Source organism: Anarrhichthys ocellatus, unplaced genomic scaffold (genome assembly GCF_004355925.1).
Source record: "Anarrhichthys ocellatus isolate YVR2014 unplaced genomic scaffold, GSC_Weel_1.0 scaffold32, whole genome shotgun sequence".
Classification (NCBI taxonomy): Eukaryota; Metazoa; Chordata; class Actinopteri; order Perciformes; family Anarhichadidae; genus Anarrhichthys; species Anarrhichthys ocellatus.
The window spans coordinates 2,833,200-2,854,320 of record NW_022280062.1 but is presented as its reverse complement, the minus strand read 5'-3'; the positions used below and the strand labels follow the sequence as shown (position 1 = coordinate 2,854,320).

Here is a 21,121-nt window from a genome sequence, read left to right as displayed (position 1 = left end):
TGTTATAAATGATGGCCAGAAATTTGGGTTATGATAGAACCATCGATAAAAAATATGTTCATTTATCGGACCTGATTATTGACTGGAAGAATGCGACACATTTCTAAATACCTTAGTGCTTTATGTCATCACACCACCGAAACATTCACCCTGCTGTCAAAACAAATCCACGTCCCATCTGTCTTGTCCTGTTTGCATCGTTGCATCCACTTACAGGAGCTCCTCTCATTGTTATGCACACTGACAAACCAAAGCACAGCTACGCATTTCCTGAAAAACACGATTTCTTGAGAGAAAGGAAAGAGCGTCTAGCTGAGAAGATCTCAGGTGAACATGTGGCTCGTGAACAAAGGCTTCATACAGCAATAAAAGTGAAGTATTCCTTTGCATAGCGGGGGATATTGCAGCTCCACTGACTGCACTTCACAGTGTCCCTGTAAACACCGAGCGTCTGTGGACACATATGCACACACACACAATAAATTCAGTATATTAGCAATGCACCACAAGTGTCAGAGGTATACTAAAGGTGCCCACAATAACGTCTCTCTCTGCTTTGGTTATCATCTTTTCTGCCTTTATTCTGCTGGCCCCCGTGAAACTTAACCCTTGCATCAACATCTTTTAAACATGAACTTTATATTTGATTGGGGTTTGGAACTATATCGCCAAGAGGTGGGCGCAGCCATGCACAAGATATGAATTCTATATATTTTCTCCTCATTAAATCACACACAGGGAGGAGACAGGAGTGTGAAGGTATGACATGTGACAGGAGGGGTCACAGGGTCGGATTCAAACCTGTAATGTCCTGAGTGCACGGTATGCAGCTTGAGTTACCTCAACGTCTCGCGCTCGAGTAGATTTAATAGCCGCGAGATGCTGAAGCTCCAGCGATTGCTTTACTCAATTTAATTCCTTCGGACATGACTGGAGTGGCGACACATTGACTTTATGTAGTTCATGAAAATTAAAGTGACATTTAATCACACCGCCGGTTGGCCTAGACGGTAGCTATTTAGATCCTGATGAAGATGTCAGATGAAGAGTGCAGGAGAGGGTTTTGTTCTTGTTTCACCATCTCAGCATTTCTGCTTTCTGCTTTTGTGGCTATAAACTGGACATAGATGTATCAATACTTTAAGGTTCATTCTTCATAATCCGAGTTTAGTGTGATCATATATGCTTTCTCTGGTTCAAAGTGTGTAAGAGCTTTCATGTGTGACTGCTGTCTGGTGGTCTTTGAGCGCCTCTCTGTGGTTGAAAAGCGTCAGAACACCATAATAAATCCAAGGTATTCTGGGGCCTTTTTTAGTAGTGTTCAGGAACTGTAGGTTGCATAAAGATGATCTGCCCTGTGATGAATTCTTAGAAAAAAGGTGGTAAAGCATGAAAAATGAAAAAAAAACAATTCAGTTTTGGAAATTTGTTGTGAAAAGTGTCTTTATTTCATAATAGTGAACCATCTATCTGCAGGTCTGTCTGTCAGACCAGTCTAAAAATCTGTAGCTTCATTTAGTTGTTTTTGTAAAAAAAGATATATGTAAAATGTATGATACAGTGAGACTTAAACAATACAAGTTACAGTAAGGATATAAAATCAATGCAGACATTAAAGGAGCAGTGATTTAATTACATCTCGTGGTGAGGTTGCAGATTGCATCCCACTGAATACCGCTCCACTCATCACTCCCTTTCCAAGTGTTTGGTTTGTCCTTACTGGGCTACTGTAGAAACATGGCGGTGCAACATGCTGAACCCTGTGAAGAGGACCCGCTCCCTGTGATAATGCACTAAAGAAAACATAGTTATGAATATCATATTCCATTTCTGCCAATAAATTCCCATAAATCTACACACTGTTCCTTTAAGTATGATAAAAAGATGGGACCTGTTGGATTGTTGATGTAAAGATGGTTATTTTATATCAAACAATAAATTCTAATCTAGAAGTTACAACTCTCAAAACAAGGTTAATTTCCTGGAAGTGCTCACCACCTTGGCACAAAGGACAGACAAACATCATGTCCTGTGTTTTTTGATTGTGTTTTTTGATTCATTTATGCTTCTGTGTACCAGGCAGTTCGTTCAGGCTTCACTATTCATGCATCCATGACTTTTCCATCTGCATGAACACTAGATGGTGCTGGAAGAATGTCCGTGAGGGCAACGCCACCAAAACGAGGACATCTTATTCAGTTTCTCAGCATGTAAAATTCATTCCTGTCCTCAGTAGTCAAACTCACGCAGGGCTCGCCTGCATCCTGTGCAGAATATCCGACCACATTTTTACATTTATAAGCTGCGTTTTGTCTTTGCTGTTTCAATAGTAGTTTAAAGCAGCTGTTGACACATGGACTGTTTGCTATTAAGATATGCCAATGATTACGTTCCTGCTGCCACTAATGGTGATTCAATGTGTTTCAAAATTATCCTGGAATAACCTCCTTGAATAAATCCCAAAAGACCATGAGCACACAGAGCGTTTAGTCCTCACATCATAAAAACTGAGATGCATTTTTAATATTTTTTCAAAGAAGTCAAAGTGAGGACATTGGTCGTTTGATTCAAGCGACTGTCCTTGAAGCCATGCATCCGTCACGCTCGGCCTCCATCTTTCATCAGCTTTTAGTTTCTGGTCTTTTCTTAGCGAGAACAAAGAAGCTGCGGGACCATTAAGACATCAAGCTGTGTGCGAGACAGCTGCAAACCCCATTGTCAGTGTAATTAGATATTACAATTACAAGGCTTCATCTACAGCAGAGCTCTACTGCTGCAACAGCTGGGGAATCAGTGGGCAGAGCCCCAGGTGCTCTGCTTCTTCAGTCTGTCTCTTAAGTCAACAGCCCCTTCACTTAAAATTAAATTTAAGAGAGAGAGAGAGAGTTTTATTTTGTTAAATGTATGTTGAATTCTGTCTGTGTGAGTCTGTGAATCATAAAGCAAGACATACAAACGTACATTACTTTATACCATGCGCCACAAATTCCATCTTTTTTTCATTCACTTTACTTTGTTTGTGTGTTTTTTGATCAAAACATCAGGCAAATAAAGCTCAGTTGAACTGAGAGAAGCATCTTTCCATAAAAAGAAAATAATTCATTAGTTGAACACAATACAGATAAACATTGTGTGTATGAAAAATAACTACAAAAGATGTTTGCTCTAATTTGCAGCCCATTTGAGTAAACAAATGGATAAAACAGATTCAGGATAAAAACAACATAGCGACTGTAAACATATGAATATGCATGTCTGTATTATACATGACCAGGTATGTATTGACATGCGTAATTGTAAAATTGTATGTATGAGTGTATAATATGTACGTGACCAGTGAATCCATCAAAACATCATTTAATGTTCACACCTTTGTTGGTGCACTAGCTAATATTTTCCTATTAACAATGGGTCCAAATGAGTCATTGTAATTGTAATAATGTAATCATCACTCGACTCTCACTGCCCTCATTGCGTCTTTCTCCTGCACCAAGCTAACGACGAGCTGGTGAACATAGTGGAGCATTTAGCAGCTGAAGAGCCAGATATTTCCCTCAGGAGTTGGTGGAGCGCTGAAAGGAGAATGAATATTGATATTGAACATTTGTGTTAACATGCTAATGTTCGTCAGTGTTTGCTGTTTGTTTTAAAGAGGCAACTGTTTGCTTTCACCTATCAGCTCTATAAGGTGATATTATTTTAATGTTCCCACCAATGTGGCCAAAAAATCTGTAAAGTCATATTGTTATATGACAATATATGTATGAACATTAACATACAGAAACAAATACTCACAATGACATGCAAATGTACTGTATTGTGTTCTGTTATGTGGACACAGCTGCTGTTGATGACACTATTTTCTGTACTTTTTCATTAAATCATTTTTTTTTAAAGCATTATTTATATACCTATAGGTAAGGGAATTTACATTTTACAATTTAAAAACATGCATGATTAAAGCTGCCCAGAAAAGTCAATTTATTGATTTAATTTCAATAATAATCTCAATAAATCCATAGTTTTCAATAGAAATGAATACCTTTTAGTTTTGCACTGTTGGTTGTAATAAACAAGATATTTTGCTTTTTAAGACGTTTCCATGATGGCAACTTGTGAGCCAAACAATAAATTGAGAAGATTACTCGACAACAAAAGTAATCGTTAGTTGCAGCCATATACACGTCATGGGTATTTTACTGGCTGATTCCAGTATGTTAGACTCTATATGTTTGAGTACTTTCAGGCCAGTAAGTGTCTGTATTTTCAACACAATTGATAGGTCACTGAACAAATGAAACATGAAAATATCCAATTAATTAAAACTACATGTCCAAGATCTTTTGGTGTTTAATTAAATGTTTGTGAGTGGGGTGATGGGTGCCTTGTTGGTCGGGGACTAGGGGCTAAAATCCTGGCTATGGTCCAATACAAAAATAAATAAACTATTGTAGAGCAGAGTTTAATCATATTTGTCCTTATTCTCTTCCTTCACTTTAAATTGCTCCTTTCTGGTCACATACATTTCGCATTTAAGGGAAGAGAGACTTTTTGGGAGTCAAATAGTCTGAAAGTATCACCCATAAAGCATCATATTAAACGTGTTGTAATTTCCTCACTGCTCAATCTGCGCTGCACAGAGACAAACACATGTAGTTCAAATCCTGTCTTTGGAGGAGAGAGGAGTATTTTGATAAGAGAGTGTTCTGATAAGAGAGAGTTCCCCCTGGAATAGTTCGACAATGGTTTGGTCCGAAGCGGCTCCGCTCTGGAGCTGAAGGTGCACGCGCAGTCTAGCTTTTTTTAAGGGAGAGAAAAGGAAGCAAAAGTCTGCCCGACCACAGACATCACCCGCGTGTCCCCTCTCGTGACATGACCATGTACAAAGGCAGGCGTCGCAACCTGAGATGTGAGTATGAGGCGTCACGCTCTCGTGACGAAGGAGCTTTAAATGTGGCTGAAGTTAATGCTGCTAGTTTGAAGGCAGCGTTGGTGAAATATTGTACCAGTTTGAGATACTACTTGTACTTAAACTTGACGTATTTCCATTTTATCTTAAAGAGTATATATATATATATATATATATATATATATATATATATATCTGAAGGATATAACGTTAGTTACTTATCAGATCAATATTTAATACATTAAATTGGTATTTTTTAATATAACTGTATAGAATTTTAATTAGTTGACATTTGACATAATTTGGATGGTGATGAATTAAGAAAATGATTCAAATGATAAAAGTAAAACGTTGAGTGGAGCCATTGTGCCTTATTAGTACTTTTAATTTTGATACTTTAAGTACAACTTGCTGCTTGTAGTCTTCTCGTGTATTTTTTGCTTGTGTAAGATTTTGAATGCAGAACTTTCACTTGTTAAAGAGAATCCTTTTCATTGTGGTATTGCTGTTTTTACTTAAAGAGATCAGAGTACTTCCTCCACCACTGCTGTGTGCAGGCTTCTTTGCAGTGTCTTCATGATTGAAATCTGCATCTCCTCCTTTCTGTTGCTCAGTATGTGTCAGCATGTACATTTGAAAATTCTAGGGAAGTAATCCCTATTTTATGTTAAAATACACTGTAAAATATTGCATTGTAGCTTTAATAATGAATGGGAATTAAAGCATGGGGACTGATGCAAATCCCACTGGATAAACATTTACATGGCTAATAAGCTAATCTTTTACCAATTCAGACAACATAAATCCCCTTTTCATCCAGTCTTTGCACTATTATTTTTTTTTTGCAGGAATTGTGTGAAATGCAAATTTATCTCTGTGACTCGATCACAGGCAGGAGATTGCTGCATAAAGTATGTAACATTCATTTGAATCTATTTGGTGGCTGCAGTCAAAAAGAATACAGTGGTGTTGTGATGTTCAGAGCGTGTGTTCAGTGCAGAAGTGCCTTTGAGCAAAGTACTGGAGCTGCAGTGGTTGGTTGCACATTCCAGCTCCAGGTGAGGTGTGCACGTGTGCACATAAGAGGCTGAGGGAGATATTTCTGCATTGTTGGCAGATCTGCGGTTAAATGAATAATTTATATCTCGTATATCAACATCTAGATTGACTGATTCATGATCAGAATACATTATTTATACGATATGTGTTTTGCATGTAACCTTTTATTAATAATAATTTAATTATATAAAGTCAGGGCTGCAGCAATTATTTATCAAAAAGGCCTTTTTCACAGCGGACATTTTGACAGAAACTAATCAACTAAAAGCCGTGCGAGTGAGGCAGCATGCACATAGGGTGCTGCAGGGATGACTTATTTTTTGTTGGCCAACCCGGAAGTTAGCATCACCCTGGTTCCCTCCACAAAAAGCAAATGGGATTTTTCCATTGAATTTTGGATTAGAAATAAACTCTGTGGCAAACAAACGTTTGTGATACTTACACGTTTTGTTCAGCAGGATAATCTTAATCCTTATTTCAGGCGTCTAAACCCACCAGACGAGGGAACCGGAAGTGCGAGAATGCTGACTCATTTCCAGGTTTTAGGGCTCATTCCTGCTACACTCGATCAGGACCCTGAAACCAATGCAGCTAAATGGAATTCAGCCATCATCCATTTCTATTATTCACACCTCTGCTTTTCCTACTGTGGCATGACAAGATGGCTCCCTGGAACGAAGGCTGATTAGTCTGACGATTATTTCCCCAATTAGTAAATCAATCATTTGATGAATAAAATGTGAGAAAACAGGGAAAGCATCCATTGAGATTTCCTATGGTCCTTGTTTTGTCTGACCAACCATCAAAGTCTAATTTACTGTCACATAAGACGAACTACTGAACTTATCTTAACAATGGAGAAGCTGAAATCTGAGAATATTTGAAACTTCTCTTCTTTTTCTAACCTGTTAAACCTTTTCTGATTCCTCTGGTGTGTGTGTGTGTGTGTGTGTGTGTGTGTTACCTAATCCTTTCATTGATCTGATGTCTAAACACGTCTGCTGCTCAGTGTTTCAACAGTCAACAAGGAGGCCAAGTTTCAGAGCAGATGTACAAGTAGTTTCAAGCAGCTGTTGGGTTTGTTTCCAGCTGCTTGCACAGATTCACCAGCTTGTGTTGAGGCGGAAGTGATGGACCAGCTCCTGGGCTTAAAACGTTTCGAACGGTTGCACCTAAGAGCCACATAGTTACATCATAAGACAAAGAGGAAAAGGAGGAAAAGTGTATGAACAGCTCAGGAGAGATGAAAGACTAAATTATCTTTACCTCAGGCTACAATATGCTCATCATGGTTTAATGCAAAAATCAACTCGTGACAATGTTGAGATGAACCACAGGCGTGAAAACATTTTACCTTCTGTATACTGCTGCTCTGAAGAACCATTCACGCACTATTGCGTGTATTCTCAATGCGATCTATTGAGCGCAGTCAACCACACGTCCGGCTCTCCTTAATGGACCACAGCTCAGCAGGTCTAATGGAAATAATTGTATTAGATCCTCGGGAGCTCAGGGACCGGCTGCCAAATTTATGGGCTGCCAAGTAACCATTTTCCTTAAGAGGGCGAAAGAGCAAAGTACAAGGAATTCATTAAGGAAGGACGGTAATTAATCCACGCTTTGCCTTGACGACACGATTCTCCACCATCCTGATTGGTGGAATCAGTCAGGACGTAATAAACGATCGGTGCGTGTAGCTCAGAGTTGCATAATGTCAAGTAGCAAGGTAATAGTCTTCAGTATTTAGCATTGACAGGATAGATGAAAGATATCTGCAGTTTATGAGATTAGTGAGAACTTTAATTGACGGTATCTCTAAGTACAGTTTGACCAGCCTAAATTGAAGTTTATTTTAGATTTCTGTAATTATATTCTTTCAAGTAAGAACCGTGGAATTGTATTGAGAATTTAAAGATACTGTAAATTCCCAAATAGTGGACGGAGGCTTCTTCTTTTTTTTAATTACATTTTTTATTTTTTTAACCTTCACTGCGGACACCAGTGCCTTCATTTGAAGCAGGCTTTTATTAGATAAGCATATAGAGAGGTGAAGTCCCGCTCCTTCAGGTGGACCACCATGGGACCTTATTTTGGGGGAAATATGTACGGTAGTCGATAGCGAGTGACCTTTTTTTTTTTTTTTTATCCTGTTTGAATTGCGCCACAAATTAAAAGATAATTTTGCACGTCAAGAAAGTTGCATTTTGTAGTAACACTGTTGAAGTATAAGACTGTGAAAAGACGTAATTAGAAAGACTCCACACCCAGAATTTGCGTAAGCGACATCACTCGCTGAAGTTTTGTTGTCCGTGTGTTTTGTACCGGGATGTACTCGCACGAAAAACGGTTCTTGCTCGTTCTTTTGCTTCCCGGCCGATAAAAAGAGTCGCTGGATAAAAGACATCAGGTAAGATGACGTGACATTTGTGCATGGAAAAAGCTAAGTTACTTAGCTAGCTAGCCAAGGTAACGGGCATTTAGCGAGACGAGAGGTGTAGTTCACTGATCGGGTTCACACTTCACTAAATGAAACTACAACAAGTCTATGACAAACTTTCTTGACTTGCAAAATTACCTTTTGAACTGACAAAACAATAGACAGTTGTGTCATTCATGATATAATTCAAACAGACTTTGCCTCTCTATTTGGTCATATTTTAGTAAGAAGCGTCCTTTTCAGATTAGCTCCTCTTTGCTCTGTTACTTTTTTCTTATTGCCTTATGGTTTTAATGCAAACTCAACACTGCTGTGTGTCTTTGTCATAAGTACGGTACTTCAAATGTAGCTAATGCCACTTGTCTTTTGGCGCTTATACGTTACTGCACAATACAGAAAGAAGGGCTGTAACAGGCATACACTGAGCGTTATGTTGTGGCTTCTCTGTTTTTATTTTGAAAAATATAATCATAATTTACCCAAAATAACTAAACAGTGCAAGGAATTAATTTGGACATTTGACTCTCAGTTTGAGCTATGTCATACTCGTATCTATCTTTGTGAAACCAACATAAGTATGTTGATAGACTTTCCAGAATTACATTCATTGTATCTGCAAATGCACTGTAACTAATATCAATTAAAATACAATCTGCAATGGCATTCTAAGCAGTAAGAACAATATTTCAAGATGATGTGAACAGAAGGTCATTATGTCCACACACACACACACACGCGTTAATCCGTACACTGTGTATACCCAGACACACACTCGCAGTGGATGCTTCCTCACCCTGTCACTCAGCCTGCCCTGCTTAAGGAAACACTCTCTCAGCTGTAATGAAAAGCCGAAACTGCCTGTGCCCTTGAGCTGAGCTCAGAGATTGTTCAAGTCCTCCCTGTCAGATTTACGGGCCGCGAGAACACAGCGTAGATTGAATCTGCGGCTGCTGTCATGCAGGATGTCTCTTAGTCGCTCATTTGTATTCACACAGGTGCCCGGGCAATCTCTTAATCAAATACTGCTCACCTGCTCTCGCGTAACGGCATCGACGGAGATTGTTCTGTTCCAGGAGTGATGCTCTGCCTGCCAAAGATTGTGTTTCGGTATTAGTGCAGGGAGGAAATGTATTCTCTCGTTCCTTTTCTCAGGCTGTATTACCACATCGCTCACCTCTTCTGCATTAATTGGACGGAGAGTAGGCTGTAGTTTAACATGGACAACCGCTGTCCTCCCAGCTATCCCTATTCCCAAAGTTAAAAGTTCCTTTGCACAGTCTCTTGAATAATCCCAGTCAAGAGGAAAATTGCTAATACACTATAGTTCAGCTTGTCGCGACTAAATGGAAGCAGCACAAGGGCTAAACAGTTATTTAGCTTTTAAACTAAGCTCATCCCAGTGGACTGACTAAGTTTTGTCTGCGCTGGTCCGGTTTTAATGACTCGTCCACGTCTCCAGAGACAAAGAGCTCAAGGGCAAGCTGAGCTGAGGGGTCTATTTATAACTAAAAAAGACACTCGGAGGTAATTTAGCACTGCTTCATTAATATGAATGAACCCAAACTGAGTCAGAGGTGCCCTGAGGTGGTGATGATTGTATTCTTAAAGGATCCAGTGTGGATGGATAAAACTGCTGCTAAACTCAGCCACATCTTTGCCGAAGGAGCCGTTCAATTAAATGGACTTGCAAACTAAACCTCTTACTTTAAAAATCTGGACATTGGACCTGCACTCGCCATCACCACCAGTGAACACAGGTGTCACCAGGACTGAAATCTTAAGGATTGCAACTTTAATTTTGTTCATTCTTATTTTTTATGTAATTAAATTTATATTTTCATTTGCTTTTTACAATATGATACTTTCCACTGAGGCCATATGTGATAATTATTTTGATATTGAGTTATTCTATACTTCTTCTATTCACATAGATAAACCCACTCTGAGGTTTTGTCACAGTGAAGATCGTTACCATTTTGTGCCACCTTTGCACAGGTGGAAACCTCCGGGTCTGAAAAGTAAAGCCAATTAACTTGTATTCTCTCCAACTCAATACACATTGTAAAGATGAGTTTATGGTCTCAATTGCTAGTTTCAAGTCTTCTTTAATACAGCATGATGTTCATTTAGTAAATTATGGTCCATTTAGAATAGACGATGAAGCCGGATATGCTTTAGGGCGTGACTACCGTGTGATTGACAGGGCACTACTACAATGTTATCCGGTCTGGGAGTTTTCTGTGTTTTCATCTTACTAATTTGGACCTTTTATAGTGTGTTTTAAGTTCATTTTGGTTGCCTAAAATGTCTTATTCAGCGGTGGGCTGTACTGAGTGCTCACACCCTCTCGTGTCACTTTTGGTTGCACAAAAAACAGCAGAAAAGCTCAAAAGGGTGATCCACAAACCACTGAGTGACTTCACTGACTATGGCAGCCTGTTATAGAGTCTATTCCTTTTCAACATTAAAAGCCCCACGAGTCGAGAGGTTGGCCAGTACTCTTTGTTGTTGTTGTTGTCTTTGAATTTGTCTCTGTGCTCACTCATGATGCCGCATACAGTTTACAGTATCAATTAAGTCCCAACTGGCTATTGCTTAGCAACACAGCCTCTATCTCCTCCATCTCCAGGCTCAACTTTTTAACAGATACACATACAATCAAGTCCGTCAGCCACACACAAGCTCACACACATTTGTTTCATATATGACTAATATAATGACTGTAATCAATCAGAGGCTCAGTGTGTGTCTGTCGGGGGTGTGGAGGGTTGGCGTTGTTCGTTTAGAGAGTGCTTTTTAGTGCGTCGCTCTCTCTTTAACGACCCCAGCAGGGGACCAGAGAGAGTAGAGCACACTTAATGATGTGAACCATTCCTCACGTCTTCCTGGAGCCTAATGATAATGATACAGACGTCCCTGTGCACTGGAGAGCGGCTTCATACATCCCGGATTCATTAGTCCATTAGGGAGAGCGAGGAGGGAGAGGAAGGGAAAAGTCTAGGCTCCAAACATAGCACAAAAGTGTGGTGTGTGTGTGTGTGTGTGTGTGTGTGTGTTGACAACAGAGATTTTGTATAATATAGTCTGAGATATCTTGCATTCTTTAAATTCACAAGCTCAGTGCATTAACAATGCAGCAAGAGATTACGTTATCATCTCCACCAGTGGTGGGAGACAAAAAGAAGAGGCTGAGGCTGCAACACTTTCTGCGAAATGACTCGACTTCAGCTCCTGTCATGAAAGTTGCCGCTGCGTGATCCCCAAAGCAGTTGATGCAAAGCTGATACTTTATTTCTGCAACTTTTTGAAGCTGTCGAGGCTAACTCATCTCATCAGACAGGGGTCTGCTCTGCTTTGTCGGCGTGTGCCTCTGTTTGTTTGTGTGGGAAGTATCTGATATTTGTTTTTGTGTATGACCTTGACTGAGCTGAGTTTGAGCAGAAGCAGCGCTGAGAAGCCGACGGACTGAACGCAGTCATAGCAGCTGGCTTGGCAGCTATAAGAGGCTGTCAATCATGACGAGCCATGTGGTGAAGTAGTCTGCTAATGCATTTGAAGGCAATTTCATTGTTTTTGACCAAGTTACTTCTTTTTTTTTTTACCAAAACTGTGACTCTGTCCTTTCTTACACAATCGATGTCTCAGTTGCCTCAAAGCCCTTAAAACCCTTTAAAAGTTTCCAGCCTCTCTGCTCGTCTTTGTCTCTTTGTAAGTTTCAGTGGACTGAAGTTAAATCACTGAGTGAATCAATGCTTTCTACCTTTATTCAGCTGGTTAATCTCATCACACAGAGCCCGACAGGCACAACCCTCTCTGCAGCTGCAGGGCTCCAACTAACAAATACTTTCAATAGAAGGCTACGTATAGATTTGTATTAGTTTATTAGTATTTATTTAGCTATAGCCTGTTATTAGTTGATTCATTCATAAAGTTGTGTCTGAGTCAAAATAATATTTATTATTATAAGTTTGGATTTGTCTTGAAAGTTAAAAGTAACTAATAATGAAAATTCATAAATGGAGGTATTGCAATTATAATAGATTTATACATCAAGCAACTAGTAAATCATGTAAATCAAACTATCTTTTAAGGCAAGATTCTAAAGTTCTTTTGACATAAAAATAGAAAATCTATAAAATATTGTCATTTATAGTGTTATGCATTATGCAAGTTTGCTGCAGTGGCAGTAAAAACCTTGTTCAGTATATGTTACAGTAGGGGTTTGCCACTGTTGCCCCCCCAGACATCCTCTCAGTGTGCCAAATTAACTATAAAGAGTTCCTGTTTGCTATTTACTCAAAAATGTCCAATCAAGATGTCATTGGATTGCTTTGAAACTCAGAAAAATGTGATAGTTCTTAGGCAAGTTCTGAAGCTATACAGTCAGGAGTGTCTTTTTTTTTTCTATGATTTTTAAGCAGATTTATGATTTGTTCGCATGGACATTGGGTATAATTTTATCCTCTGGAAGTGTAAGTTACGCTGAATCTAAAATGCATGTATGCGTGTTTAAGATTTGACTGAGATATGACTCAGAAAGAGCAGCTTAAATACCTAAATTGCCTCCATTAGCTGCCAGAGCGACCACCATGTTGTTGAGCGGTTCAAATCAGCGGGACAAACAATAAATTACATCCTGTTGTTTTTAGAGCGCCAGTATGTTACTGTCACTTTTTACCTCACTCGGTGTCTTTATTGTTTTCATAGTAAGTTGAAATAAAAGTTATATATAGATGATGCCAGGTCTTGCATTGTTTATAAGGCACTGTCTTATAAACATTGACTCAGAGTCTGCAGGGCTTCGATGCAAAGCTTCAGCCTTGAGTAAAGGAATGCCTCCATGACATGCATTTCTCCAAGATGGTGGGAAATAAAATGTAAGAGGTTACCGGAGAGGTGAAGTTTAGAAGACAGTGAGAATTAAGTCCGAGGAGTGAATCACCCCTTGAGGGATTGTCGGCAACGCTCTTTCTCTACTCTCTAATCTTTTTCTCTGTGCCCGTGTAATTAGCGGTGTCCCTCGTCTCCCAAAGTTTGGATACTGATGTTTTCACTTCAAAATGGAGAATATGTTCCACTTGAGTTTCTGTATTTCAAAGAAATATGTCTAAACAAGATTATTAGTGTCTGAAAAGATAAGATACAGATGCTATTGTCTGGAGACTGATTACATGGTATGGAGTACACACATATAAGACACAAAATGGTAAAGCTGACATATATTTCCTGTATATATTAATCTTGCACGGATCGTCTTCATTAATCAATACAAGAAATATATCCTTTCATCTGTAACATGTCAGCAAATAGGGAAAAAGGCTCATCACTGCAGAACTTTCTGCAGTTTTGAATCTTGTGCCTATTTTTGTTCCCAAACCCCTCAAAAATGTAAATGCACATTTTGTAGAATAGCAATCTCTCCAAAAATAACACTTTTATGCTCGGGCCCTCATCACATTTTGGAGATATGAGAATATGAACATGTTTGCATGTATTTGTACCCTGCAAGCCTTTCGCATGCAATGATTTGTTAACCCAATTTCAACAGTATTATCATTAAAATCATTAACATACATTTTTAATTGAGTTACAGTTAAACAGCTTGGAAGCTCATTAAATTGTGAAATTCATTACAACACATGAAAATATCATGTAATATTTTCACAATAGGCAAGACGATGCAGGTTTATAGGTGTTAAAAAAAAAGTCATTGTACATTTCTTATTTTACACAGGATTTCATTCTAGCTCCATTTTTTTATATTAATTTAATTTTATAAGGTGCTACTGTGTGTGTTTGCAGATATCAACATGGCAGGAGAGCCAAAACCATACAGGCCTAAGATGGGCTCCAAGAGGCCCCTGTCATCCCTCTACAGGTCTGTGTGAAACATGTGTCTCTTGTTTTACTGTGGCCGTCGGCTATTGCTTTGCTGACCTACTTTTCCCACCGTAGTTATATTCTGCTGTCTGGTCGGGTACTTCAGCAGGAACAGCCAATGTCCTAACTGTGCTATCAGTGTGTGTGTTATTACACATTCGCTGATTCTTGACATTTTAGTGGCTTGTTGGAGGCAAAGAAAAAACAGTGCACAGGAAGTGACATGGCCGACATTTTAAAGGCTAAAAGAAGAACAAAATAGCTGATCATTAGGGATTTAAAGGGATTTTTCGGTAAATTAGCGTATTTGCTTTCTTGCTGAGTGTTAGATGAGATGATTGATATCACTCTCATGTGTGTACGCTAAATACTAAATCTGTGTGGAAAAAGAAGTGTAAAAATGATACCGTGGCAGACGGTTAGCTTTGCGTAGCATAAAGACTGTTTCTGCTCTTAGCTAAAGAATATATTAAAAAAGGAAAGAATAACGTCACTGAACCCACATTGGTTCCAAGCCGGTAGTAATCTACATATCTTATTGTAATAGAGCATGTTTGTTATCAATAACTAACCAAACCATCACTCTGATAATGATATTTAATTATATTCAGGAGGGCTAACGTTAGCCAGGTCTCTCGATAATGTTTACTAATATTGTCAGGAGGTGGACGCTAATCGCCAAATTTGATATAAATCTGGACTTTTATACATTTAACACTGTAACAGGGAACTTGTTTTATCTTCACAGTGGCTATGAGTTTGACTATGACTACTACAGAGACGATTTCTACAGCAGGTATGTAAAGAGGCGTATCTGATGGTAAATAACACTTTGGCTGAACTGGTTCTTTTCCTTCACACCGTTTTTTTTTCAAACCCCATTTCTCCTGGTATTTTGCCTTTCACTGTTCAGCCTCCTTTCTCCACTTTTCAGATACAGCTACTTAAAAAAAGATGAGTTTTGAACAGAATAGTCCCAATTCCATCTAAGGCTAAGTAACTACATTATCATAAGCATAATGAATGTCATATTGGGGAGGTTTTTATTCCTTTCCGTTGGAATTACTAATGATGCTTTTATCCGCATAGGCGCGTACTGAATGTCAGATAGTCCCCAGGCTGGTCATCTGCACTGGCAAGGCAGAGAATGTATCTTCCCTCTGACATTTGCATTGGCTTGTTTACTTCCTTCCTTCGCAGTAACCCTGATGAGAGTTGAATCCTTAAGCTTTGAGTCGTTATTGCTACTTTGGCAATTTAATGTGTCATAGGCAAGTGGGAACAAGATTTGATTGAATGGCCGCTGCGTTTAATATGTACCTCCATCTATCGTTCAGCATGTCTATTAGGGGCTTTGTAAATGTTTCTTGTTGATAGAGTAACAATATCTAAACATGTGAGTGACTCCTGGAAAAAAATAAAAACACACCAGCACACTTTGCTGTTCAATGGCTATAATAAATCCAGAAATACTTCTCCCTGCTTGTAAAAAGATTACTTTTTCTGCACTGTAACTCCTCTTGTAACATTTCTGTTCAAAGATTGCTGCAACTTTATTTCTCATGTGTCTTCAGACTCTTTGAGTACCACGGTCGTGTCGTGCCCCCGACCCGTGCTGCAATCCCCATCAAACGTTCGCGACTAGTCGTCCCGTCCACACGCAGAGCCAAATCCTCCTTTCCCGTCAGGGCCTGTTCTTCCTCCTCCTCCTCCTCTTCCTCCTCCCGAGCGCTCAATGTCGGCTCCTCCATCACAGTACCTAAACGTATGTTCTCTTTGTCACTTTTTTCTGCTCTGTTTAAAGGGAGATTCAAGTTTAGTACAACTTAGGTCTTTTAGTTTTGTCATTTCTAGATTGTGATAAGAATATTCTCACCAAAATGATTCGTGAGATCTGAAAACTTGGCAAAACACTTTAGCAGCAGGGCAATCAGACAGGTTCAGGGTTGCAACTTATATTTATTTGTATTTATCAATTGATTAGTTTTTTTGATTAGTTCATGAATCATTTCATCTGTAAATTATCGGAAAATAAGGTAAAATACCCATCACAATTTCCCTGAGCCCAAGGTGACGTCTTCATTGTTTTGTTCAAAGAAAAGCAGTAAATCTTTAAATTTACAAAGCTTGTTTTGCATTTCATCCTAAAATGTCCAAGTGTATGTATGTAAATGTAAAAGGTATCGCTCATAGTGAGGAACCTAAAGACAGATATCATCTGACCCTGTTGTTCTCCTCCGCTCCTTGTAGCATTTTAGTGTTTTTTTTATTAGATCATTGTTTAGCTCTGCGGCTGTTTTAGTTCACTTTCACTGCTCTGAGGATCATTTTCAGTGGTAGCAGGCAAATGTTCTCAGAGAAAAAGCTCTAAAAACCCACAGTACACTACTGCTCTGCACCAAATGGCAGACAGACTCAGTTGGAGATTAACTCCTGATCATAGTGGAGCTTGTAGCAGCTAAAGAGACAGATATTTTTGAAGAACCAGATGGTGAGAGTGAACATTGGACTTACATTTGCCAGGTGGCCAGAAACAAATAAAAGGACAAACAGTTGGTTATTTACACATCAAGCAGTTACAGAGCAACATCAGCAACACATTTGTTAAATCAACTTTGTTAAGTCAATGTTGTGTTGCCCCCAAGTGGCCCAGAAAATCAATCAATACTTTGACATTTTTGGAAATATACTTAATTGCTTTCTTGCAGAGAGTTTGATGACCTGGCTCCGTCTGTTAGTAACTAAATAGACCCACAAAGCCCCTAGAAAATCTAAAATTAAAAAAATGTCAAAGTACTCTTTAAGTTGGTGAAGACAGCGTTATTATAACTGATGGGAATGACTGCAAAAATAAGATTCAGATTGTATGAAACCTTTTTTTTTATAATTGTTCAACAGTTGCCTTTGCACAGCTCGTAATCTCACTCTTACTAATCAGTATTCTCCACATAATGCAACGCCGTAAAATATATCATTGGCTTTGGCTTCTATTCGAACGCCCGTTCACGACTGTGCCTCAGCTACATTTCTGGCAACGAACTTGGCTACTGAAACTTGCTTGAGCAGTGCAGTAACTGTTGTAGCCGTGTCTGTCTCCTCGTCACACATCACATTAATTATGCTTTTAAACTTTATTTATGTATGCGCACAGTGAAGACAGACCAGCTCCAAACAATCAAGAAGGAGCTGTCACAGATCAAGACCAAGATCGACTCCCTGCTTGGAAGGCTGGAGAGGATTGAGAGGCAACATCGCTCTGACGGCGGTGAGATTCGACAGAGGGGAGGGGAGGGGAGGGGAGGGGAGAAGCATGCATATATAGATGTGCAAATGAAAGACACACACACACACACACACAGCAAAGGGAAACTAAAAAAATACTAAAGCTTTATAGAGTGGCTTGTCTGAAAGAAATCGTTCTGTTAGTGAAAGTAAGATGTCAGTTCAATAAATCCATTACGCTCTGATGTTGACTGCCCGTCTCTCTTTCCTCAGACATGCAGAGGAAACAAGAGGAGATGTGTGAGTGTCTCCATGGTGATGCAGCAGACCGCTCTGGTGGAGAGGAGGCGGAGGGCACCGCCGAGGTGGAGGCAGGGGAGATGACGGACGGCGGTGAGGATGACTTTGAAGATGAAGGCACCAGCGACATGGTGAGCTGGTCAAGTAGACATTTACAGTCTCAATAGGAGTGGGGGAAAAAAGTGTTTTCTTGCATCTCAATGAAAAAAAGCTGAGCTGTTAATCAATGGCTGAATAGCCTCTCAAGCTGCCTGGCCATGGTAAAGCTGTCGTATGCTCATAAAAGCGTTCCAAAAATATGTAATTTAAAATATTATCTGGAAACCCAGTTGCTCAACCAACTCTGTATTTTCTGAGGAAGAAATGTAGCTTCATGTATGAGAGATTAATGGACTTTTCCTTAACGTGTCCTCTTTCTCTGTATCTATATATTTTTGTGTCCTTATTTATTGTGGAAAAATCAACATTATTGTAACCTTAAAAGCACTTCTAAATTCACTTATTCTCATATTTTGCTCATCAAAAGCCCCCTATGTGACATTACAACAAACATACATGTTAATAAAAACCCAATTTCATTGTTTCATTTAAAATGATTGTGAATTGAAGAAGGGCCAGTTATAAGAATGGATGTTTATCTCACTGATATCTCTTTCGTTGTTGTTTTTCTTTTAATCGCAGATAGAGAACCACATATCGGACATTGACAACTGAGTAAGGTCAGTGTTTAATCCCTGCTTAACAGGGAATAATTCTTTATTTATATGGCATTTCATTTTGTGAATAGACTTCTAACAGAGTATGGACCACAGTACCCCTTTTCAGTGCCCAGCCACTTGTAGGCAGCAGCAGCAGCGATGCTGAAGATTGTCGGCTTATTTTCCACTTTTAAGCAGAGTGAGAAACGCTGCTCATTCTGTCCTCTAAATGGGCCGTCATTCTCTCCGTCTGGGTGCGTAAAGTAACGGCAGCTTCTCTGCAGTTATCACTGATGACTGTCTGAACCGCCACAGAGATATGACTCCGTCTCATCCGCACTCTGCATCAGACGACATTTAAATCCCCTGATTTTCTTTGTATGAACAAATAGCTTTGATAGATTTTATTTGCCTCTTGGCTGACTTTTCCTCCCCGCTGTCCTCAAGTGCCTGATAACGGGAAATCTTTTACAGCCGATCTGAACATGATGGTTAAGATGGTAGCATAATGAACTGCTTGTCCTCAGGTGCACATCTCAGTGGTTGCAGGTAATATCAAAAGCATTAGTTTATTATAATGTTGATCGCAGCCCCTACCCCTCCTCTGTTTTTCATCTTGCAGATAAAGCAGCTTATAATGTAGCTACCTTTTCTACATAGGTTTCCTGTGAAAGTAAATAGTATTAATATTAATTATCACTGCTGTCTGTCTTGTATTCTCTTTATTTTCAAGTTGGGGAAAAGGGGAGCCTACCATCCAAGAAGAAGGGAGAACAGATGCCAGCAAAACCTTCTTGATCAAGAAGGTGTATTTGAAATTTTAGGAAAGCGATGACGGGAGTGACTGACAGCAGAGGAAGAGTTTTTCAAACTTGTTTTTTCGCTTGTTTGCCTCATTAGAACATGACACTCCTGGTGTGTACTTCATCTAAATGCTGGTTATAAATATTCTTCAGACGACTGCAAGGTCACCTGCAAAGAGCAATCTATAATTGCCCTTCAAGCTGATTGCCTTTCTGGAAAGTAAGGACAATATATTGTGTTCTTAATATATTGTGGTCTGTATTGTGCATAAAAATACAGTTACGTTGTCAGTCAGAGGAATCATGAAACGCCCTCTTTTGTTGTAATGTTTGTTCTGTTTCTGTGCATTGAAAACTGTGACGAGTCGGGACGCTGGCAGCGAGAGCAGACTTGATAGTTATGTGATTTTTCTTTGTTCGTACATTTAACTGAAATGTAATTTATTCAGAATGTCTCCACACTGTTTGTCATCCGTTTTACATAAGATGCATTTTGAATTCTGTTTACATTCTGTTTATGGTTGACAAAAAATTACAATTTTTTTTACTATCGGCATGTTAAAAAATGTGGCTGTTATTATGGATCATTTGTATTCATTGCATCTGTTGTACAGCTATGGATGATAGCAGTTTTTGAAATAAACCCGGTCCTCCCAAAAAACATAAAAAAACAGCCTGCCAGAGTGTTGTGGCTTTGTTTTTTTTAAAACAATCGGGGAGGGGAAATGCAGTGTTTCTGTTTGGTTTTCTGGTCAGTAGATAAAATATTTATATTTATGTACAGCTTGAAAAACAACGTAAACAATCTTTTTAATAACCTTGTATGACACGGGAAGCCGTATTGGAAAGTTTCTACCTGACTACACTTAGGCATCTTCATCCCTACCTCCATGTTGCTTATCTGTCGAAATATCTAAACAACTATTGAATGGATTGTCATGGGACTTTTCTTCAGCCATTCATGCTCCCCTGAAGATTAAGTACAATTTTGATGTAGTTGGACTTTCATGCTATTTTATTCATTGCATTGAGCTTTTCTCACTATTTTTTTTTTTTTCTCACTATTTCTGAGTCCAATTGAACATTTTTGCCAAATTCTTTTAGATATCGCGTTCACGAGAATGCCGGACGACGAACCCGAAAACATAATACCGGCCATGGCTGTCGCTGCTGCGGAGACATAATAATCGTTAATAACAGTCACAGAGCACATTTTCTGCATTGAGTATACAGTACTTGGTATATTTTCCTGATTTTACTTACATATTTTTGCTAAAGTAACATTGTCAATGAAGGACTTCTAACGGAGTATTTTTATAACATGGTATTTGAAACTTTACTTAAGTAAAGAATGTTTCCTCCAACCCCGCAGATCTGTGTCCCTCAGGATGAATTGTAAGTTTAATTAGTCCAATACTTTAGTTTATGATTAAAAAATAATTGGCATTCCCTTCAGCCTCAGCTGTGCTTTGTGTGTAGTTCTATCAAATGCTAACACACTAGACTAAGATGATAAAGGCGGTGAACGTTTAAACCTTCTTAACATCAGTATGTAAGCATTATCATTGCTATGCCAAAGTAAAACATCACGGTGCCTCTAGTTTACTTCTGAGTAACTTTTCTCTCCACCTTCAAACCATTTTCGAAACAAAAGGGAGTGGCAAGGTGAAAATAAAGTTGATGCTAAATGTACACTCCACTCAAGTTTAATTATAGCATTCATATACATTAGTCCTATTCTATAATTGGCTTTGAGAATATTCATCTATTTCTTTTTTAGTACATTGCCCTTGAAAACTACATGCTTATGAGC

At 39.0% G+C, this 21,121-nt stretch overlaps 1 protein-coding gene across 9 annotated transcripts in view; it reads left to right on the top strand.

Moving 5' to 3' along the window:
* LOC116393087 (RNA-binding Raly-like protein) overlaps positions 1-19,979 on the top strand; it is a 36,113-nt gene extending 16,134 nt beyond the window's left edge. For 7 of the 9 annotated variants that reach the window (XM_031865045.1, XM_031865046.1, XM_031865044.1 and 4 more), the window contains 6 exons: positions 14,208-14,283; positions 15,034-15,081; positions 15,860-16,050; positions 17,437-17,550; positions 17,781-17,938; positions 19,239-19,979. In XM_031865045.1, the coding sequence (XP_031720905.1) occupies positions 14,208-14,283; positions 15,034-15,081; positions 15,860-16,050; positions 17,437-17,550; positions 17,781-17,938; positions 19,239-19,340 (689 nt within the window). In that variant the 3' untranslated portion in view covers positions 19,341-19,979. Of the gene's footprint in view, positions 1-3,579; positions 4,910-14,207; positions 14,284-15,033; positions 15,082-15,859; positions 16,051-17,436; positions 17,551-17,780; positions 17,939-18,488; positions 18,527-19,238 lie in introns of those variants that run through there. The other 2 variants (XM_031865047.1, XM_031865048.1) reach the window with 2 other exon arrangements.
* The last annotated feature ends 1,142 nt before the right edge of the window (positions 19,980-21,121 follow it).